The following is a 22103-nucleotide window of genomic DNA, read 5'->3' on the forward strand; positions in this document are numbered from 1 at the left end:
CAACTAATTCACATTAATCGTATGGAATCACAAAATAAAGGTAAAAACATAACAAGATGAACATGAAAAGGATCAACGGTTCAACTCGATGAGAACGGTGATGATGATGTTAACCATCATCTTCATCTTCATCTTCTTCTTCCGGGTTATCTTAAAGAGAAAAGGTTAATTGACTTTCTTCTTGTATTGACCTTGTTCCGATAAATGTTTACATTCGTAACAGTTTTGATTATCATTAAAAAAAAGGTAAAAATCAACTTTTAATGTTTTCAGAAGTTATTCAAGTTGATCAAATAAAGGAGCAATAAACAGTGAAAGTGATTCAAATTAATACATAAATTGCTCAACAATTTCACTCAATCAGTTTTGGTGAAATCAATTGCTGATCAATTGCTGAAGTTTCAATTTTCACCTAAATTTCCAATGAATTTTACATTAAACTTTGAGATATTGGAGGTAAAAGGTTTACAAATGAAAGGCACGATCAAGTCCAATAATAACAATTGTTTGACTTTCGATTGATGTCAAATGTTAATCTTTATCAACTTGTCTGTCTCATTTGATTGCAATTTAATTCATCAAACTGTCCGTTAATGACCTTGAATTGTATAAATATAAAATAAAGTGATTAATCTCATTATAATTATCATGATTATGTTGTTAACATGACAATAGCAATTGAAACGCTTTGTTTTTGTTGTTTCTATTATTTTGCCTTTTGCTGTTAATATTTTTGATTTACATTGAAAACAGTGAATACAATAATGACAAGTTAAATTGATTGAAATTGGAACGAAAATCAAGGAAATAATTAGAATAAATTATTTTCTGATTTACAAGAACCACTATTACAGTTAACATCATCAACATTAACATCAACAGAGTTGGTCGTTAACAGTTTTTACAACATTAACCATTGAAGATGTAAAATTATGTATATTAATAATAATGATAACTAAAAGATTACTAATTGATAAAATTAGTTTAATTTAAGCAAATTGTCTGTATAATCAGTTGAAGTCTTGTTAAAGTAAAGTGTTAACAACACAATTTTACCTCATCATATTTTAACCAACAAATGTATTCACCTTTTGCTATTTCAACTCCCTTTAGACTCATTATTATATTGTGTATGATTTTTTCATGTTGTGTTTGTTATTATTATTATCATCACCATTATTGTTATTAGGAATATGATTATAATTATAAGGAGTAAACAATTGAGTGTTACAAGTGACAATAATTTTTCTTTTATTATAAAATTTCTTCCTCATTTGTTTTATTTTCTCTATGCAATTGATCTCTCTCAACACGCATTAATGATTTGGCCTCAATTTAACTTGATTTTTCTTGAGGAAATGGTTAAACAAAACCTTTAATTCCTCTCTTTACACTTCTAATGATATGTTTAGTCGAAATAAGTAAATATTTCACTAACTAAATTCATATGTATATCATAAAGAAATTTAAGAAACAGTTTAATAATGAAAGGGCTTAAAACACTATCCCAATTATTGAACAGTCAATAATGGTGATTGGGTAAGTTGAAGCTTGCTTTTCTTAATTTTAAGAAAGGTGAAGCTATCGAAGAGGTTGAAATGTTCATCTAGATTGGATCAAGTCAGGCCAATTCCAGACAAGATAAACCCATTTCTTTTGAGCATAAAAATAAAATCTTTACAAATATTATTGTTTATCGATACTCAATTCAAGGCTTTAAACATATGGTTATACCAGATAAGACACAATACAGTAAATAGAACAGTAGTCAAACAAACAAATTTAAGGGTCAAGGTCCACTTTTAGATTAAATTACAAGGTTAACATAAGCAAAAATTTAACAATTGAAATGACAGACAACAATTAATAAAGTGAAGAAAAAGTAAAACCAATTTTTCTGAAAGTCTAATTGGTAAAAGTCACCTCTTTGAAATTGAAATAACCACAGATTCAACTGTTAGATAGCTAATAGAGCAAATAAAACATAGGAATATCGAGAAACAAATAAATATAAAGTTATCCATGATGGCTTTAAAATAATAACCATTGAATATTCCCAACTTACATGAACTGTATGAACAAAATTGGGTTTACCAAAAATCATATGTTTGCGGCGAGGTAACCATTGGTTACAACCCAAATGACTAGAAATGACAATTACATACCACAGATGGCGTTAAAATCTGGGAGTTTCTCACCTCGTAACAAAATCAAAATCAAAATAAAAATAACAAACACAAGATCAAAAATTGTGTTTACTGAATTGTTGGTTGATTAAGCAAAAATTATTACAATCAAAGTAGATCAAATATAGTGGATAAAATGAGTTAATTAAATAACAATACATTGTATAAATAATAAATAAATTGTTAAATAAATGGGAGAAAAAGTTGGTTATGAAATCAGGAAAAGAAATAAATAAAGAAATAATAAATTTGGATAATCAGTTCAATTATAAATTCTCAATCAATTGGCTTATTTAAAGTTTTCCCTGCTTTTTTTAATTGCCGATTGATCATAAGTAATGTTCAATAATGATTTCAAAATTTAAATATTTAGTATAATTAAATTAAAACTATCATTAACATTAGTTGGTTAGGCATTTAAGTGAAAAAAAGGAGAAAAAAGACGTTAAAATCAAGATTGATTGCATGATTTAAAAGTCAATTTGATCAACGTTCATCATCATAAGCATCTTGATCCACGTAAAGGTAAGCTAATTGTGAGAGGAGCACAAAAAAAGAGTGAAAAAAACAGTTATTCAGTTAACCCTAGTGAAGATGATTGTTGGTTACAGGATTTAACTGGAAGAGTGAATTTCAATTGTAAAACGGTGAATCAATTTAATCGACAATTTTTAGCCTACCAACAACTACCTTAAACAATTAACATCACCAACATATCAATACACAGTCAACTAATTATTCCAGGTTAGTACCAATTAACACTATTCAATTGTATCAAAATCAATTTGAAATGAAAGTCAAAAAAAAGGTAAATAACGAAAACCAGAAAAAGGTTTTTCCAATTTAAAGGTTAACCCAAAGATTTTCAATAGACAAGACTTAACCTAAAAGAAATAATTAAATCAAATAAAATACAATTAATCATTTTAAAATGATTCAATAAGAAATGGCGAAAATAATTTCTGGTTAAAATCTGGTTTTTAGACCTAAATACTGTTACTTGCATCTCTGGAGCAATGTTGATCCAAAGCTGAGGTTAAATGTTCTGAAGAGTTTTGATCAAATTGATTCAACTTTAATCGAATTGTTGTTTACTCGGTGAAATGGTTTCAGAAGACAGGTGAATTAGACAGAAATGGGAGAAAGGTAAGAATGGTGAATACAGAAAATGATGATAAAGATGATAATGATGATGAGAAGAAAAAACGAGTATATTTGTCCCTCCTTCAACGTCTCTCTCTTCATGATGATCGGATGAATACAAGTGAAATGAACGATCTATCGTCAACTAAACTGCTCCTTCTCATCATCTTCTTCATTCTCCCTTGTTCGTCTTCTCATCTTCTTCTCTCTCTCTTTTTTTCATTATGCTTATTTGGACCAAAAGTTAATCCAAAACTAAGTTATCACAGTTTTTTACCAAATACAATCACAGATTGAAAAATCAGTAAAAAGTGAGAAACAAACAATTTTTATTACTATTGTTATAATTCATTGTATTATTATAATTAAACTGACTCTTTGTATCTTCATTTAACAATATAATCATCATTAATTAGGTAAATCATCGATGATTTTGGATAAAGTTAAAATTAAATTGTCACTTGCTTTCAATTTGTGTTTTTGTATGTTTTTTCACAATCAACTTTGAAAACTTCATCTGGTCATCAATTGTTTTTGTTTGTTTGTTTGTTTTTATTTCACCTTTTTATGTTTGTGTAATTTGTTTCAATCATAATCATCATCATTGTGTGTTATTTGGTTAATTGCTTTAACACATTGACTATTCTAAGGGATTAATTTGTGGATTTATTGATATAAAGTCATCAAAGTCATCAACTCTTCTGTGTTACCTTTAAACAAAAAAGTCAACAATTTAAAGGCCCACCTTTACTGATATAAAAAAATAGATATAAATATACTCACAATTTGCCCTGAAATTACAATATTGGGTTCCGTTAGTTCTGTTTAATTTGCTTCATGATAATGGCTATTTCTGATGAAAACAATGATGGTCAATCCATCTATTATCCATCTGATGAATTCAAGGAAAATGCTCACATATCAACCATGGATCAATACAAGCGTCTCTATAAGCGTTCAATTGAAGATCCAGAAGGCTTTTGGTCTGAAATTGCTCAAGACTTTTACTTCAAAAAAGGGCCAAATGGACCTTTCTATCGGTACAATTTCGACATTCACAAAGGACCCATTGAAATCAAATGGATGGAAGGTGCCATTACCAATATAACCTACAATGTTGTTGATCGAATCATTGAGAAAGGTCTTGGTGAACGAACGGCTTACATTTGGTAAGTCAAAATGCATGATAAGAGACAATGCAATAAATATACAATTAACAACAATTAACAGGCTAAAACCTCTTCCATCACCATCTTGGCTTTTTTACTCAATTCATCAATTGAAGTCAAATTCAGGTTAAAATTTGCTCAACAGCTTAATATTTTTCATTCATTTAACAGCTAAATAGATTTAATGTTCATCTATTCTCGGCTTTATCATCTCTTGTTACTCCACTAATATTGTTATTCAATTAGATGGTTTGATTCTCGGTCAATTTGTTGTTAACAGATTTGCCAAGATTATATGGTTGATGATTAACTGTTGGCTTATCAATTGTTGGTGTTATTCTCGATGTTGGCGTTGATGATGATGAACACGTTGATTCTGTTGAAGAAGAGAAGAAAAAAAAGTTTAAGAATAAGAATTAAATTTTCTGGATGAGTTAATTTAGATGGAAATCTGATTTTACCTTTAATTGCAATCATAACCACGAATAGTTTGATTTGTATCTTAAAGACATATAAGATAATTGCCGTTTCTTTGGTAATTTACAATTAGATTATAAAAAGATTATTAGGCCTTGTAATTTCCTCATTATTGTTATTTTCCTCGCCCTTGATGTTGTTTTTTTTGTTATTGTTTTTCTTCGCCATATTCCCCTGTTGTTGCACTTGCATCTCACTTAACGATAATACATCATCGTAAAAGTCCATCTTGTTTTTCCCTTCGTATTGGAATTAATTATCAATAAATAGTTGGTCAAAATGCTTGAATGATAACGGCAACTTCAACGATTTTGCCAACATAATGATATAATACCAACCAAATAAATCATTTTCAGATTGAATCGAGTATATTAGATGACACAATAGTACAGCTTTGAGAAGAAGGTAAATATTCACGAAACGGCCAAAGTGCCAAATGAAACTGATTAATTATTCCTGTTATGAATTGCTAATTAGCCAATGGGTAAAATCTGAGCTCACATTATCAGATGATGCAAGATAATAGCAATAATAATTGGATCCAGCTAAACAAAAAGAGAGAAAAGGAGAAATAAATTAAAAGGAAGAAAGTTAAGTGTTGATTATTTCATGTTTTAAGCAAGGGAATTAAGTTATTGTAAATTAAGCGAATGACTTTCCCTTAAAAAACAAAAAATGTAACTAATACCGTTTCAAAAGCCAAAATGATTTTGCAAGTGGAATTTTCTTGTTAGATTCTTGTTTAACCAGGGAAAAACGTATTTCCCCAAGAATATAATTCATCACATTCATCATCACTACCATCATACTGTGATAAATTTCAAGATAATTACAGATCCTGGGTAATGGTCACAATCCTCAAATTTAAAAGCCATTAAACACCTGAGATTGTTGAGTTGCTTGATTTTGCAGTTCTCCAAAGCCTGAATCAAAATAAGAGAAATTAAAAATTAAAATTCAATATTGCTTACTATAAATAACATTGATTCAAATTTTATCTTATAAACAACAAGAACCTTTGGCTATTCAGCTTCAATGGTTAATAATAATTGGTTGTAAGGTGGGATAATTTGAATAAATTAATTGTTCTAATTGAATCAGCTCATCTATGAATATTATAAGATGATAATGACAAATATTTTCAACGAAGTGAGAGGCTCTTCAATTTGCAGTAAATCAATAAGATGAACGCTTCTGGAAACAGTAACAATTGTAATTGTACAGAAAAGGAAAAACAATGATTATGATGATGATTTACCATGATTATCAATCGACCAACTATTCGATTAATTAAATTGTCCAATCTTCTTCTTTCATAGCTCAGCTTATCAATTCACTTCAAGGTATTTATGTTTTACAATCAATTTTGATGGTCGCTTCTGAATTATATTTTTGATACAATAGTGACATTATCATAATCATGTAATCATATTTTATCATTCATCATTATTACCATTATTATGAATATGTTATTATTGTAGTTTTTTTACCATTATTACTGTTGTTGTTATCATGTCAAGTTGACATTCCAATGAGCATTTATCATTATCAATGAGAACCAGTGAATGAATTAAATGGTAATGAAGCTGGAGAAGTGTAAAAAAAAGCTTTGCGTGCAAATATTGTCAAACTAACGTTACTAACAGGTCACAATTTAAAACATCAGTAATAGTTCTATCATTATCGAGGGTAATTTTAATTACAGGTCGTTAAGGTTCGCAAATTTTCTCGTCAGTAACTCTTACGAACCCTCTTTCTTTTCTCTCTCTCTCTCTCTCTCTCTTTTTCTTTAACTCGTTTTACAGTTAACTCTTATTTCACTGTGAAACTGTATTTTAACGGCTACGGTTTGTTCAACTCCGATATCTTTTGCATTTCTTCAATCATAACAACTCCATTACCAGTATAAACAGTTAACTCATCCTGATTATAACATCTTTATTCCTGGAAACTAAATCCCTTTAAGGCCAATTTTCGCCAACAATATAATCATAATTTGATCAGTCATTGGTCATTCAAGATTACAGGTAGCATTCCTTGAGTTGCTTAGATGAAGTTGTGACATCATTAAACACTTCACTAGAAAGTGATCGACGATTATCCAAGTTGTATCCATTCTAATGGAGCATTAAATTATTGGTGAATCCATGATGATTGGAAAAGAATTGAGTTATTTCCTTGAGAATTGGATGACTTAGATGATGAATCCTGAGGCAGTACATTATCCAAAAATGCTAAGAAAAAAAATAATAGTAAATCTGCTCACTGATTAAACATATGCTTCTATCATCAATTTACCTCCGACTATTTCTTTAATTAACCATCAAAAGATATATTAGCAATCAAATTGATCTTAAAGTCAAGTGCAATTGATTTTAAATTGAGGAGAGGGTTGAATCGAAATAAAAAGCATAGAATTTTCCAAAAAAAGTTGAACAACCTGATATTAATCTTTAAGGTTATCCATTCATTTTTTAAGACGATGCTCAGCTATGACTATTTTTTGTCAAATCCGAATCCACTACTGTTCAGCTAATCGATTGGTTATAATCTAACAAAATGAAAATGTAAAATGTAAGTGTAAAATGATGGGGAAGATAAGGTGAACAAAATTATCAACCAATAAAGGTTAAATTAGTGATGAAATGATAACAGGATGATGAATACATGATTCGGTAGAAAAAAAGGATTAAGAGAAAGTTGAGTGAAAGTGAAAACAGGTTCATGTACCATCATGATTGGAATGATAATGATAGATCTTATGTTACCAAAGAGTCCATGTTACAAAAGTAGGCTTCACTTTCAACAGATTGTTCAGCCATCAGTGTGAAATTCCATTGATATGGAAAGAGTTGAACCAATGTACGATGAATACTTTAAAAGTTCATTAATTTTATGCTACATCCAGTAGTTTGGACAATATGATTGTTTCAAGTAATAAGTTTCAGTCAAGGTTATCGAATCAAAATTTTTGCTCCTTTTTTTGCGATTGATTCCAACAACTAGGATAAGAAGAGAGAAAAATGTGGTTAAATATGGAAAAGTAAAAACCTGATCGACATAGAGACAACATGCGTCATGCAATTTTCAAATATTTCATCCAATCAGATAATGATGGTCAACTAATGGCATGCAAACATTCACTTGATCGAAAATATGAGAAGAGATAAAAGGAAGAGTTAACATTAATACGTTGAAAGTACCAAATATTAAAACTAAAGAATTGGAAATAGTTGAGGAAAAACAATTTCATACAAATCTTTTTTAAAGCAAAAATAACGCTTTGTTTTTCCTCACTTTTTCATGCAATTTTACTCTATCATCAGGTGATTTTCGGTTCTACTGGAACTGTTCAACATCTTGTTTAAAATGTCCACTGATCTATAATTAAAATTGATACAAATGACCAGTTTGTTTCAAAAGGTTATTTGCTTGATATACTAAAATATTTCCCAGAATTGAAACATCTTATCTTATTCACAAAACTCGTTCGCTGATTAACAATTTAAAATAAGACCAGAAATGAAAATACAACTGAAGATAAAAGTAATTTGAAGAGAATGGATACTTAATAGTGATTTAGCTCTATTTGTGTCTTACTGTCAATATCATGTTAATAACCAGATTATTAGATATCGACATAAAAAGATGAAAAAACAATGCAGTCGAATCTTATAATTGGTTATTTTACTCACTGTGTTTGTGTGTATATCCTTTATTGTCGCAAATGTGTCGAAACTTCAGTGTATCATGCCTTGAATTAATTAAGCGTCCTTATGATTGATGATGGTGCATTCATGAATATTTTCTGAAAAAACAATGTGAAGCAACATTTGTTAGCAAATATATAAATATAAACAATTTTTTACCCGTTTCATTACACTCTTTTTGATTTATTATATAATGCTTTACATTAGAAGAGAAAGACAAATCTAAACAAACTGATTCCTCTTTTAAACTAGGTCGATTCAGTTCATTTCAACTGCTTATCTCACGTAGTCAACCGAGGAATATAGCTGAGAAAGAGTTGTGAATTAGCTTGTGAGAGTTAGTCAAAGGAGTAAATGGTAAATAAGAAGAGAATAAGTTAGATGAAAATTAGACAATTGCACCAACAATTTCCGGGCTAATATGAGTGTCTTCATGACCAATGGAGTGGATAGAATACAAAATAAAATTTGAATTATTCCAAGTTGACACTACTAAATTTCTCGATTACCATTACAATAATCAACCAGTTTGCCGGTAGCAATCTGTTAAATTAGCCAAATTAAAGTAGCAGCTAACAGACTTTGGTTCAATCAACCTTTCCAGGAGTAGCATTTGTAGTGTTTCCAGAAGTATTTAAGCTGATATTATCGAAGTTAATGAAGATGAAGGTTTTTCAATTTAGGAAATATCGGAATGGAAAGTTTCTTTAAAAATTCAAACATGTCCTTGGCTTAGGATAAAATCACGAGTATCTGACATTAGGCTAGATTTCAACTATTTAAATACAACCAATGCTGCCAAAAGGTATCTTGAGTAATTAGTGGTGATAAATGAGTTATTCTCATTTCTAATCCATGGATAGAAAATAATGAAAGACAATTTCAGGTCTATCTTGCAACATTTTCCTGCCATCCATTTCAATTAATATTAGATAAGTACCAATGAATAAGTGACTGGATATGGTAGCCATTTGGTTAACTTACAAATGAATTTGTAGGTACAGGTTTGTCCGAGCATTGTTTGTAAGTTGGAAAACATTTTGATAAATATCTCATTGATTGAGAATTTATTTCCACCATTTTCCATGAGAATTCTTTCGGTTACCAAGCACCACCAATTGTTGCCTAAATTACCAATCTAATAAAGGTGCAAAGAAAAGTAAAGGTACGATCAATTGTATTTAGTAATGAGGTAAATTCAAATATCCTTAACTTAACTGTATCATGAACCATGATGAATTATTTCTGAATATTATGAAAAGCAAAACCAGTTCGTTAATTATATGGAAACAAAAATAATCAGTAATGTTATTTATTTACTTATTACTCGTACCACTGAATGTTTGTCTAGCTAATTGATACAAAATTTTGGCAATCATAAATAATCGAAAAAAGCGGTTTTAGGAAAATATTTTTGCAGCACAAGTTTTCCTTTTTGGTTTCACTTTTTCCCTCAGATCTTCATTAACATTTGAAATATGCTTACTTACCTAATTACCAAACTTCTGAAACAGTCATAAATGATCACAACCAAAACGACAACAAAATTCTTATATTAACATTCTGATTGAAGAAAAAAGTTGATTTTAATTACACAAACAAAAAAACTGTTTAATTTTAAAATTCATTAATTGATGATTCACACAGAAGATTCAAGTCATTCAATCAAAAAAAGCTGTTAAGCAACAAAAATACGCTGAAAATAACAATGAGGCTAATCTCACGAATTATGCAATTTTAACCGTTTCATTTTTTCGATTATCGATTCTATCGCTTTCTGAAATCTTAATGTTAATTAATTTTGTTATTATTCACATTTTTATTCACATTTTTGCTTGAATTTAGTTTCTGCATTGAATTAGTTAATTAATTTCATCTCAAAAGCTATTGCCTCTTAAACGATTCCGATTATGACTTCAATTGTTACCAGCTGGAAGAAATGTGAACTTTTGGTCAGACGATCCAGTGATTGGATATCACCAATAAATGCATCTTTGTTTAAACCTGTTAATTGTATATTCTATTGTCTATTTTGTTTATTTTTGATTGATTAATTTGACCTTTTTTCTCTTTTCCATGTGCTTGCTTGTTTGGTGTCATTTTTGCTGGCCGATCCGTGCTAAATCTGTCTACTTTCCTTCATCTGAACCATGGCTTGGTCTCAACGGTTTGATCTAAAGGGAGGGAACAGAACCTAATCAATATCGGACAATAACTTACAATGAATTGAGGCGACAAATCTGCAAATTTAGTAATGTACTTAAAGCCAAAGGAATCAAAAAAGGCGACCGAGTTGCTCTCTACATGCCTGTCACCATTGAATTAGTGATTGCCATGCTTTCATGTGCTCGAATCGGAGCCATTCATTCAGTCATCGTAAGTTGACTTGCCTTAAGATAATTTTCACTTTGCTTAATACTTCGGCAATTCGTAACTTTCCTAATGCTAATTAGAATGTTAATTTGTATAATTTAATCAAATCATGCTTCATCATGGAATCATTAGATCAATCTTTTCATGTTGAATTAAATTTCAATTCAATTGTAGTGTGCAAATTGATGTGTACATATTATGATAATGAGAATCTCACTTTGATTTAAGGATTGTTATTATCAACATTCTCATTGGTTTAGTATCTTGATTTATAACATCGAATCCTCAATCATTGTTTACCAGCAAGTTGTAGTTTTTTTGCCGATGACCTGATTCATAAATTTACTGTTCATCGAACGCTAAATTTTTAACCTTGAATTGAGCTTGGCACTTTTTCCTGATTTCAGTTGATTATTCAAATTGATCGTACTTTTTCATTCCCACAGTTATTTGTGGATGAATAGAAACAGAAAATTATTTACTATTGAGCCAAAAGTCTGAATAAAATTATAATTAAGTAGACATTGATTAACAATTTATACATTCATCATCATTTTTTCACTTCTTTCAACGACAAGTGTCAATCAGTCGATGCAAAAAGCAAAGCTGTAATAGTAAATAACAGTTTTATCTCCAAAATAATTGACCTTTCAATTTTTTTTGTATTTTTTTGCTTTGTTTTGTTTCTTTTGTTGATTTATCTGTTATTTAATTTCAAATTTTATCCTCCTTCACCAATCAACTGAGCATTCTTATTGAAAAACAGTTACCATACAATCTTGGTAACTGCATTACATAGCGTTTTACATTTGAAGCAACTTTTACTTCACTCTGTTTTGTCTCTAAAGTTAATCAATTAAACCAACTTTTAATTCCTGTTTCCTTTATTTAAACAGTTTGCAGGATTTTCAGGTGATGCTATTGCCGAACGAATATTGGATGCTCGTTCAAAATTATTGGTAACTTGTGATGGTTGTTATCGTGGAACTAAATATATTCCGTTAAAAGAGTTGGCAGATCAAGCTGTTCAAAAATGTAAAGCTAAGTAAGTGAATGATAGTGTTAGTAAACAATTTTTCTTACGCTCAACCTTTTATTAGAAAACTTTTACCATTTATTTTACATTATTTGCATCAAAATCTGACGGAAGCTTACTCAATCAAATAAATTAACGATGCTGCCGAAAATTAGTTTTCATTTAGCTTCTCCTTTTACCCTAAATAAACTTATTTACTGAATCAGTTATTATTTAAACAAATCTCTAATTTAGATTACGTTAGATTAGATTGTATCTTAATTTCAATCAAAAACAGGTAGATTGAATTTTTGAAAATTTCAATTCAAATCACATTATAAATCATTCATTACAAACATTAGAGTTTTCATGTAAATGGTTATATCTTTTGATATTTACATTGGAAAAAAATTGTTTTCAAAAAGTTACTTTTTCTAATATGTTTTCCTTTTAATTTAATTTATTCAGAAATCATTATCTTGCTGCCGTTATTGTATATCATCACCTGAAGGAACCAGCAAGTCTATCGCATTCTGGAAATGCATCGAAAAACGAGAAAGTCGGAGGTAAAAATGGCCTCAATGTAGTTAAACCCATTCCCAGTGCACTTGGAATAAACGGTGCAAATGGTATTAATAATATCAATGGACTTAAATGTAATGATAACAAGAATAACGAGATGAAAAGTATGGTTAATAGCATTGAGGTTAAAAACAATTCCTCAAATGTTACTGTCAATGGAACCAATAATCTAAACAATTGCTCCAACAACATTAATACCAACAGCAGCACCCCTTCAATCACTATCGTTAATAACAATATCAACAATATTAAAGAGGAAAATGGTAAAGAGGATAAAATAACTGAAAAACCTAAAGAACATCCAATTATTCCATGGGATCCTGATCTTGATTTCTGGTGGCATGAACTGATGAACACAGCAGATGATCATTGTGAACCAGTTTGGGTTGATGCTGAAGATCCTTTATTTATTCTTTATACAAGGTAAAACAGCGATGAAATGCTGAACATCATCATCATCATCATCATTATCATTAGCAATACGTATCTCATGAAAGTTCACCTTTTTCATCTTTCACTTTTCAAGTCCATGTAAACAACCCCAGAAACAATTTTGTACTTGAATTAGCAAGAAGAAGATGAATTTAGGGAATATATCAAAATTTAAGGTTAAAAATGAAGTTAGTCGGAATATAAGGAGAGTAAATGAAGATGCAAGACGAGTTTTCAGTAAATCTCATGACGGAAAAGTCCCTCATGACATATCGTAAGATTGGTAAGGTAAATTCCCCTGACATTGGATTCAACATGATCTACCTATTATCTCTCTTTCACTTCTGTTTTCTTCTGTCCCAAATTAAACCTTAGTTTTACCTTTTCTCTCTTACCAATGGTATTTTTTATGCTAACCTGAAAACCATTTTCTCCTATCATCATCATTATTTCCCTACCATCACCATTATTATTATTATTACTACTACTAATTTAATTTCATTGTTTATTCCTTCATTTGTTGCACTACCTTTTAGCTATAAATATTTTTTGTGACTGTGGCTGTTGATATCATTTTACTTAACTGATCATTCATTAGTATTTCTTTCTTTTCTTGATTTCTCTTTACACAGAACCAATCATTTTATCATGGGATTTCATTTTAAATTAGCTTTCAACATGAAAATTGTTTGCTTCTGTTTAATTCATTGTGTACGGACTAAATGATGATTATGATGATGATTATGAAAAAGGTGTTCCAATGGTGTTTAACTTGCTTGTCATGAAGTCTTTTCCAACATTTAAATGGTTCGAAGTGAAAGTTAAATTTAAAATGGTGATGCAGACGAAAATGAATTTGAAATCTGAAAAGATTGACGATGATGACCAAGAAAGCAAGAAGAAACAGTATCGCAAGGAAGAAGATTAGATGTTGTGTTAGATATGGTCAAGCATTTAAACGTTGGCCGGAAAAGCAATTTATTTCGCACCTCAATTCGATTTAATTTCGACATTGAAAGTTTAACCTTCAATTGAAAATGCGGAAAAAATGTCCTTCGGCACTTTGGTTGCACGTAAAAATGCCAATTAAAAAAGCTGATGATGAAAAGGAGAAAAAGTAAAGATGAAGATTGAAATGGGCAGACCAAGAGTTATCATTTTTCTCACTCTTTTTCACTTAACCGGTCGTTATTATTTATGTTTTTGTTTATTTGTTTATTTCAATTTTCATTTTTTTTTTACTTTTCATTCTTGATTCTTTTTCGCATTTTTAATTTCCATCTTATTTTGTTGTTTTTTAGCTTCTCCTTTGCCTGTTGAACATGCTTACTGGTGACCGATACATTTATATATTTAAAGGCCGATTCTTTATCGTACATTAACCATTAATCAGTGCTAAGCGAGTGAAAGTAACACGATTCAGGAGATTCGGTCAGATATCAAATGGCATGGTCTGTTTAGGTTGCATTTTTTCAAGTTGAATAGCTGAATGTTGTAAGATGAAAGGGAATATAAATTACTGAACCTAATCAAGTTAAGAGAGGGATAAATAATGGCGATTAAGGTGAAGAAGAGAAAGTGTGTTTTCTTCCTTTCTCTCTCTCTCTCATTCTCTTTCTTTAGACTCCTTAAGGTCAAAAATGGTCAGAATAGTCGTTAATAACAATTCAATGAAGTGAAAGCTATTTCGGCTGTTGAGCTTAACATTTTTTGTGTTTACATCGTCTTCAGTTGTAAGATTTTGATGATTAATTGTAATGAGTTATTCAAAAAAATACTTAATTCTTTCCAAATCTTCTCAAAACTATCAGATGATGATGATAATGATGATAAATCTTAAATTGAAATAGCAAATTTTGCCAACAGCATTTTGCACCTTCGAAAAAAAAACGCTTGATTCCAATTCATGATTCAATAAGTTCAGTTGAATTAGTTGAGCTTTTGCTATATTCCTTTAACGATGATTAACTGTTTTTTTTCATTCGTTTGGTAATTTGCTCTTTATAATATTAACAGTTCGCATTTTTGTTTATTACTTTTCGCTTTTTTTTCATTCCTCTCTAAATTGTGCATTTTTTCCTGAGTTGGTTTCATTCGCATTTGCAAGAGACGCTTTTGTCCGTCTTTTAATTTAACAATAATGATTTTAATTTGCTATTTTCTTGTCTTTTCCCGTCATTAGTGGTTCAACTGGAAAACCAAAGGGAGTTTTACACACTGTGGCTGGTTACATGATTTATGCAGCAACCACCTTCAAGTATATCTTTAATTACAACGGTGGAGACGTTTTCTTTTGCACTGCCGATCTTGGCTGGATTACTGGACACACTGTAAACGTTTATGGTTCACTGGCCAATGGAGCAACAATTGTCCTCTTTGATGGGACACCATTTTATCCTGATGCTGGGCGACTTTGGCAAATTGTTGATACCCACAATGTTAATACCTTGTACACAGCTCCAACCGCAGTTCGATCTCTAATGAAGTATGGAGATAAATTTGTGAAACAATATTCTCGAAATTCCCTCAAACTCCTTGGAACTGCTGGTGAACCCATCAATGAAGAGGCTTGGGCTTGGTATTTCAGGGTTGTTGGCAATGGACGATGTCCAATTGTTGACACCTTTTGGCAAACTGAAACGGTAATTCTATTTATCCATTTCCAAATGAAATTCTAATCGTATGATCACCTTACCGTCAAATCATCAAAACAACTTTCAACTCATTGTGATTGTTTTTATCATTCGACCTTTTTTTCACCTTTTCCTGGCATACATTTTAATGTTTAGCTTATCTTTACTGCCAAATTCAATCTAACATTTGTTTTATCAGCCAAAAAGGCACAAAAATTTGGTCATTTGCCGTGTAGTAGTGTATTGAAAGTGTAACGGTGCTAGACTTTCATTTAATAATCGTCGTGAGAGGATAGTTTCAATGACTCGGTGATATTTTTGACTGAATTGACTGTTGGGAGAAATTTTTCAAGATTCAAAATTAGCATGAACTCAGTGTCTTTAACTCGAATTATTATGAATCCAATTGATTAGCCATGGTTCAAGGTACCAATCAAATCATTTTAGGTTGTGCAAATTGCCATTTACGAAAGTATCAATACTGTTAAAGGTTAGGTTTTTTGTTTCGATTGACGATTAATCTATTATGCAAGCATTCAAATTAAAGGCTTATGAATGATCACTGGTTATCTTGTAAATGGTATGAAATTGATAAAGTGGCTGTATGATTTGCTAACCTTGGCCGTGATTTTTTAGATCAAAATTTCACTCAAAATTCATGCTCTTCAATTTCGAGGTTTGAATATTGATTAAAATTTTCAATGGTAATCACAAGCATTGATTACAAATCTTGAAATAATGTCATTTGAATTATAATAAAATACAATATCAATAATGAAATACTTTTGTTGAATCTTCCAGGCTGCTCCTGTTATATCCACATTACCCGGCTGTACACCAATGAAACCAGGATCAGCATCATTTCCGTTTTTCGGTGTTGTTCCTGCAATTGTTAACGATGAAGGCCGTGAATTGACTGGTGCATCTGAAGGTCATCTCGTATTCAAAAGACCTTGGCCTGCATTAATGCGAACAGTCGATGGAAACCATAAGCGATTTGAATATACATATTTCACTCGATTCCCTGGCTATTATTGTACTGGTGATGGTAAGAATATTGAAGTCATTTTTTAGATTCTTTTTTATGATTTGTTTCTCATCCACATTTCATTATTTTCATTCAGGCTGTAAGCGTGATAAAGATGGTTATTATTGGATTACTGGACGAACTGATGATCTTTTAAATGTGTCAGGTCACCTTTTATCCACCGCTGAAGTTGAAGCAGCTCTGGTTGAACATCCAGCAATTGCAGAGACTGCCGCTGTATCTACACCACACAATGTTAAAGGAGAGTGTATCTATTGTTTTATTGTTCTCAAAAATGGTTTCGATTATTCTGCACAACTTGAAACTGAACTTAAATCACAAGGTATTTCAAATAATTCTGGTTTGGTATTTATCTTGTTGTATTGTCAGCTTTATTAATTTTTACTCTTTTTTTCTCATTCTGTTTAGTTCGTCGTCGTATTGGAGCAATTGCTTCACCAGAAGTTATTCATGTAGCTTCGGCTCTACCAAAGACTCGAAGTGGTAAAATAATGCGTCGGTTACTTCGTAAAGTGGCCCGTGATGAGCGTGATGAACTTGGAGACACTTCAACTTTAGCTGATGACTCTATTCTAGATGAACTTTTTCAAACTCGAAGTATTTACGCATAAATCAAATCAACTAAGATCAACTAAAACAATCACAATTTCACCTTATATAAAAAAGTGCACTTTATTTCATCCTTTTTTCAAGTACCTTTTATTATTCTCTTGTATTTTCCCTCAATCCTTTCTACTCTTTTCATTATCTTGCGTCTTTTTTGGTCAATTTATTGCAATCATATTATGGATATTATATTTTGATGACCGAAAAAAAGGACTTCATCTCAAACTCAGATAAACCAACAAAGGGAAAAAGTTTTGAATATACCAGTTCTTGGCAATCAAGCAAACGTAAAATCAAATTATTTTCATCACATCAAGAAATGTGGATCAAAATCATAATAAATGGCGATTAAATTCATTGCAAATTTCAATAAAATTACTATGAAAATCATTGTTTTGTACTTTAATTTTATTGTCTGTTCATTTCTCATTCAAATAATTCAAAATTATGTCAGTATTTCTAAAAATATCAATTAAAATCATATTAAAATCATTCGAAATATTCATTATCAATAAAATATGACACCAAAATCAAATTTTTGCAGTCAGTTAGATATTTCAATTTGAAATGGCTGATGAATGTCTGTCTGGCTTCCTATGTTTAAGCTGCCTCATAAATTTTGATAACAGTGTAGTTAGTACGTAAACGGTATTAAACTTTCGGTCGAAGTGAAGAGTTAAAATCATTTTTCGCAGGTCGCACAATCATACAAGTTCAAAGTGGAGTAAGGCGAACAAAATGACAAAAAATGATGTTCACAGCGATTTGAGCCAAAAAGAGTCATATTATTTCTTCTTGATTGTTTGGGTAAAAAATCCCGATTAACCGGGCAGAAGCTGAATTGATAGATAAAATTAGAAATTCATTTTAAGCCATCAACGAGATCTCAGTCAAGAATATTCAAGAAAAGCAACTAAATTGTAGAGGACCATTTAGTTTGTTTCGCCAACAGCAGATGGAAGCAGCGAGGCAATATAAGTGGCTTATAAAAAACTTAAGGCCAAAGAGGGAGACTCTTAGCAGAGGTTCACAATTGCAGCTCTTACGGTTTAAGTTATTTTGTCTACTTATTTTGACGGAGTGATGTGTTTCGTTATTATCAGCAAAGTAAATTTTTTTTGGCTTCAAGTTTTTTTTAACTAACATATTTGGCTCATAATTTTTATGTGATTTGGTCAACCCCCTTCTATTAAACACTATCATCATTTTAAACAACATTTTTTTTGCTTCTTCTTGTTCCTCCAAATTGTTTAAACAATTAAACAAACCGTGATGTTTCCTGGTGAAAGACTATTGAATGAATTTATAGATGAATATCCAGGGGAATTTGTGAGAACTGGAAGTCCCAATCTAGTGTGCTCGGCTTTACCAACACATTGGCGTTCTAATAAAACTTTACCAGTGGCTTTTAAGGTTGTAGCCTTGGGTCAAGTCAACGATGGAACCATGGTTACAATTCGTGCTGGAAATGATGAAAATTTTTGTCCAGAATTAAGGAATGCTTCAGCTATAATGAAAAACCAAGTAGCCAAATTTAATGATCTCAGGTTTGTCGGGAGATCTGGTAGAGGCAAGAGTTTTACTTTAACAATAACTTTATCAACAAATCCACCTCAAGTGGCTACTTATTGTAAAGCCATTAAAGTTACGGTCGATGGTCCAAGAGAGCCACGTTCCAAAACAAGTAAGTGTCAAGCAATCAATTCTCTTTGTTTTCTTCATCAGGTGATTCCAATGAACCGGAATTTTGATTTTAAATTATTCCCTTCTATATCTAAATCTCTTTCTCATCTCTCTCTTTCTTAGCCATGTTAAATTCTTGTTGGGGTTTCCCAGGTCAACAGCAACAGTTCCGTGCATTTGCAACCGCCTTCAATGTTCAACAGAGAAGATTTATTGACCCACCTACAGATTGGCGGTTAGGTTTTACTGAAATACCGAGAGGAATTCCACCTCCTTGTCAACTGGATACATGGTACAAATGGATCAATTACAACAGTTTACCTTCAACATCAACACCAAACTCATCATCTGCCCCACCATCATCATCTTTAAACCTTTTACCATCATCTGCATCATCAACGTCACCATCATCATCATCATCTTCATCACAAAAATGGACACAACACGAACACCATTACGGGCAATGTAATTCAGCCTTTGTCTCTCCACCAATGATTAACGGCCTAGCCGAACGCAATGAATCGTGTGATGTAACAAATTCATCTCTTTGGAGACCTTTTTGACCTTAAACTTTGTTTCATACTCATAAACCAAAAGCTTACAACAAAAACCTAAAAGATCTTTTTTTGCAACATGATGAACATAAAATAAAATCCATATTATATTAATCAAATGTAATATTAGTATGAAGATAATACATAAAAGACATGAAAGAAATGAACAAGACAAAGATGGAGACGGAGACGAAGGTTTAACGATAACATTTTGTGTGTGTTTCCAAACTGTATATTTATAAAGAAACAAAAGATATTTTTTTGCCTGGAATCAGCCGATTATGGATTTATATTGCTTCAGCGATTTAGGATAATATAGAAGAAGAAGAAGAAGATAAAAAGAAAGCAAAGAATCAAAGAGAAAAATAATGATAACGATTATAAATGAATCAATCAATAATCACTTTAAACTACCAGAATGGAAAAAATTGATTCAAATCTTTTGTTGTTTATACTATTTATTATGATAAAAAAAAGTGATTCACATTAGGAGACATTGAAAAGCTGTGAAAAGGTTCAACCCAAAGGAAGACAAAAAAATGTACAAAGTCAACCGTGGACACTGTCGCCATTACCGATGAACCTTCAAAGGAGTGAGAAATCTTCAGGTCAAGGTAAGTCGCCTTTTGCCGAATCTCCATTTACTTTTATGGATATATTAGTTTCCTTTTGCTTTCTTTTAATTTCTCTTCTCTTCCCTTCTCACTCTCTGTCTTTATCTTCTTTTGTCTCTCACTCTCTTGAAACTTGTCGTTTTATGTCTCTCCGTTTCAACAATTTAAGCTCATTTTATGATCTTTCCCTTAAGTTTTTCTGTGTTTCATTATAAAACCAAAGTAATCAGTAAGAGTAGCTTTAAAAAAAACTCACACGCACATTCGCACTCACAAATAAAATAAAAATCCTCAGCGCTAGCCAAATGTTAGTTTATTTACACTTACTCCTTGGCTTCCTCCCATCATCATCTCCATCTTCATCTTCCATCTTTCCTCTCTCACTCTCCTTGCTTCAAAGACGATCTTTGTGTGTCTTCTGTAGTTACAGTATTTACTAATGCAATCTCAACCTTTTTACCAATTCATTGTGACACTCAAAGTATACTTTGTTTCTCTATCTGTCTTTCTTTGAAATTTTTTCTTCTTTCAACATTATCATCATTTTGTATTCCATTATCACCACCATTCATTTTTTCCTCATTTACTTAGTTTTATCCCCTTCCCTCCCTTTACTTCATCATTTCATTTCTAGTTATGATGAAAAAAAAGACTTGAACCAACCTTTTTCTTGCAACTGTCATCATTTTTTTTATCATTATTATATTTATCAATGTTTTAATGTTATTTTACCTTTGATTCAAGTTATTACGATTAATGGTTCAACATTTCAAGCCAATTCAAGATTAATTGTAATTCCCTAAGTAAACAGAGTTTTTTTTTCAATTTCAACTTTTCACCCAAAATCAAATGATACTTAAGACTCTTTTCCCTTCGTCACAATTCAATGTTAGCCTTCCATTAACATGAACTTTAAGTCAAGACAAAACTAGATTTTGAGTTGAACAAAATATTGAAGTTGAAATGTATTTAAATTTGACAATCTTGCTCCAATCATACCATTAACCTAACCAATTTATAACATAATCAAATCAACCTTTAATGCAAGGATATTTTTCTCAATGCTTTTACCTTTCCGTTGAAACCAGTAATAATCAGGAAAAAAAGAGCCAGTAATCAACTTACAAATAATCATTTCTCAGTTTGCTGATTACCTCTTCAAGACCATTGACATTACCAGAAAATTTTAACGTCCACAACATAAAAACAAAAAAAACTAGCCAAGATGAAACTAAAGTAATGGCAATAATAATGTAAAGTAAATGGATTAGCAAATGATTAGTTATGTATTGATTAACCCATTACATATCACATCAAGATTATGTACTGTCATTGATACAGGCAGATACAGTCAGAGAAAGATTGAGACTTTATCCTTCAACGTGATGGGTTTACCTAATGAAGCTTCCCATTAAAAAGGTTCAATCTATCTTTCCCTTTCTGGTCACAATTTGTGAGACCAAATTAACTAACCAACCCAACCAATCTTTTCAGATCAACTCAATTCAGTTCTACTTTTCCTCCCACTTTCCTATTCTTTTATTCATCCTATTTCATCCTCTTTCCATCCTCATCATCCAAAAATCTTCCTAAAACTCTCTCTCGACTAGTCATGGTTTTACTCAACTCACAATCCTCTATTTATCTTTATACATAAAACTATTTTTGTTTTATTTCGTCTTCTCCTTTGTTTTCACATTCATTTGGGTTTTCACCAAATGAATCTGTAAATGTCTCAATCTCATGATTCAATCCACGTTTCACCGCTATTAGTTGAACCCAATGGATATTGTGTATTGACCAGAAATCCCGGTTGTTCAGTTTAAGAAAATTATACCTTCTCGTTCATTGTATTTCCACCCATTAACCAATCATCCT

General features: G+C 31.0%; 2 protein-coding genes and 2 long non-coding RNA genes across 5 annotated transcripts; 2 read left to right on the forward strand and 2 right to left on the reverse strand.

Moving 5' to 3' along the window:
- Window positions 1–3532: 3532 nt before the first annotated feature.
- Window positions 3533–17780, forward strand: AcCoAS (acetyl coenzyme A synthase). Of its 2 annotated transcripts, none has more exons than XM_015931408.3 (8): window positions 3533–4498; window positions 10866–11061; window positions 11955–12103; window positions 12542–13078; window positions 15270–15729; window positions 16522–16768; window positions 16845–17090; window positions 17177–17780. In XM_015931408.3, exons 1-8 carry the CDS (start codon window positions 4167–4169, stop codon window positions 17377–17379), a joined length of 2370 nt encoding a protein of 789 aa, XP_015786894.1. In that variant the 5' UTR covers window positions 3533–4166; the 3' UTR covers window positions 17380–17780. The 2 variants fall into 2 exon arrangements, with proteins under 2 accessions (XP_015786894.1, XP_089123475.1); XM_089267349.1 differs by lacking the exon at window positions 3533–4498 and adding an exon at window positions 10557–10698.
- LOC149093918 (uncharacterized) lies at window positions 5077–5805 on the reverse strand. The gene is made up of 4 exons (XR_016198586.1): window positions 5664–5805; window positions 5477–5520; window positions 5314–5367; window positions 5077–5214 (listed from the first exon to the last, which is right to left on the reverse strand). It is a non-coding gene; the product is annotated as an uncharacterized LOC149093918 (long non-coding RNA).
- Window positions 7269–9810, reverse strand: LOC107364120 (uncharacterized). The gene is made up of 4 exons (XR_016198585.1): window positions 9670–9810; window positions 8671–8783; window positions 7706–7977; window positions 7269–7526 (listed from the first exon to the last, which is right to left on the reverse strand). It is a non-coding gene; the product is annotated as an uncharacterized LOC107364120 (long non-coding RNA).
- A 676-nt stretch (window positions 17781–18456) lies between the features above and the next one.
- Window positions 18457–19725, forward strand: LOC107368860 (runt-related transcription factor 3-like). The gene is given in 2 exon segments (NM_001323164.1): window positions 18457–19058; window positions 19181–19725. Coding segments are annotated over 2 exon segments (852 nt in total). The 5' UTR covers window positions 18457–18646; the 3' UTR covers window positions 19621–19725.
- The last annotated feature ends 2378 nt before the right edge of the window (window positions 19726–22103 follow it).

The sequence above is a fragment of the Tetranychus urticae genome, chromosome 2 (genome assembly GCF_039701765.1).
Source record: "Tetranychus urticae isolate SD_2017Ah chromosome 2, NJAU_TeUrti_SD_1.0, whole genome shotgun sequence".
NCBI classification, from domain to species: Eukaryota; Metazoa; Arthropoda; class Arachnida; order Trombidiformes; family Tetranychidae; genus Tetranychus; species Tetranychus urticae.

Coding starts and splice junctions, on each gene's coding strand:
- AcCoAS (XM_015931408.3), top strand. CDS start 4,167: ATGATAATGGCTATTTCTGATGAAAACAATGATGGTCAATCCATCTAT. Junction 4,499..10,865: donor GAACGAACGGCTTACATTTG/GTAAGTCAAAAT, acceptor TTTGATCTAAAG/GGAGGGAACAGAACCTAATC. Junction 11,062..11,954: donor GAGCCATTCATTCAGTCATC/GTAAGTTGACTT, acceptor TTATTTAAACAG/TTTGCAGGATTTTCAGGTGA.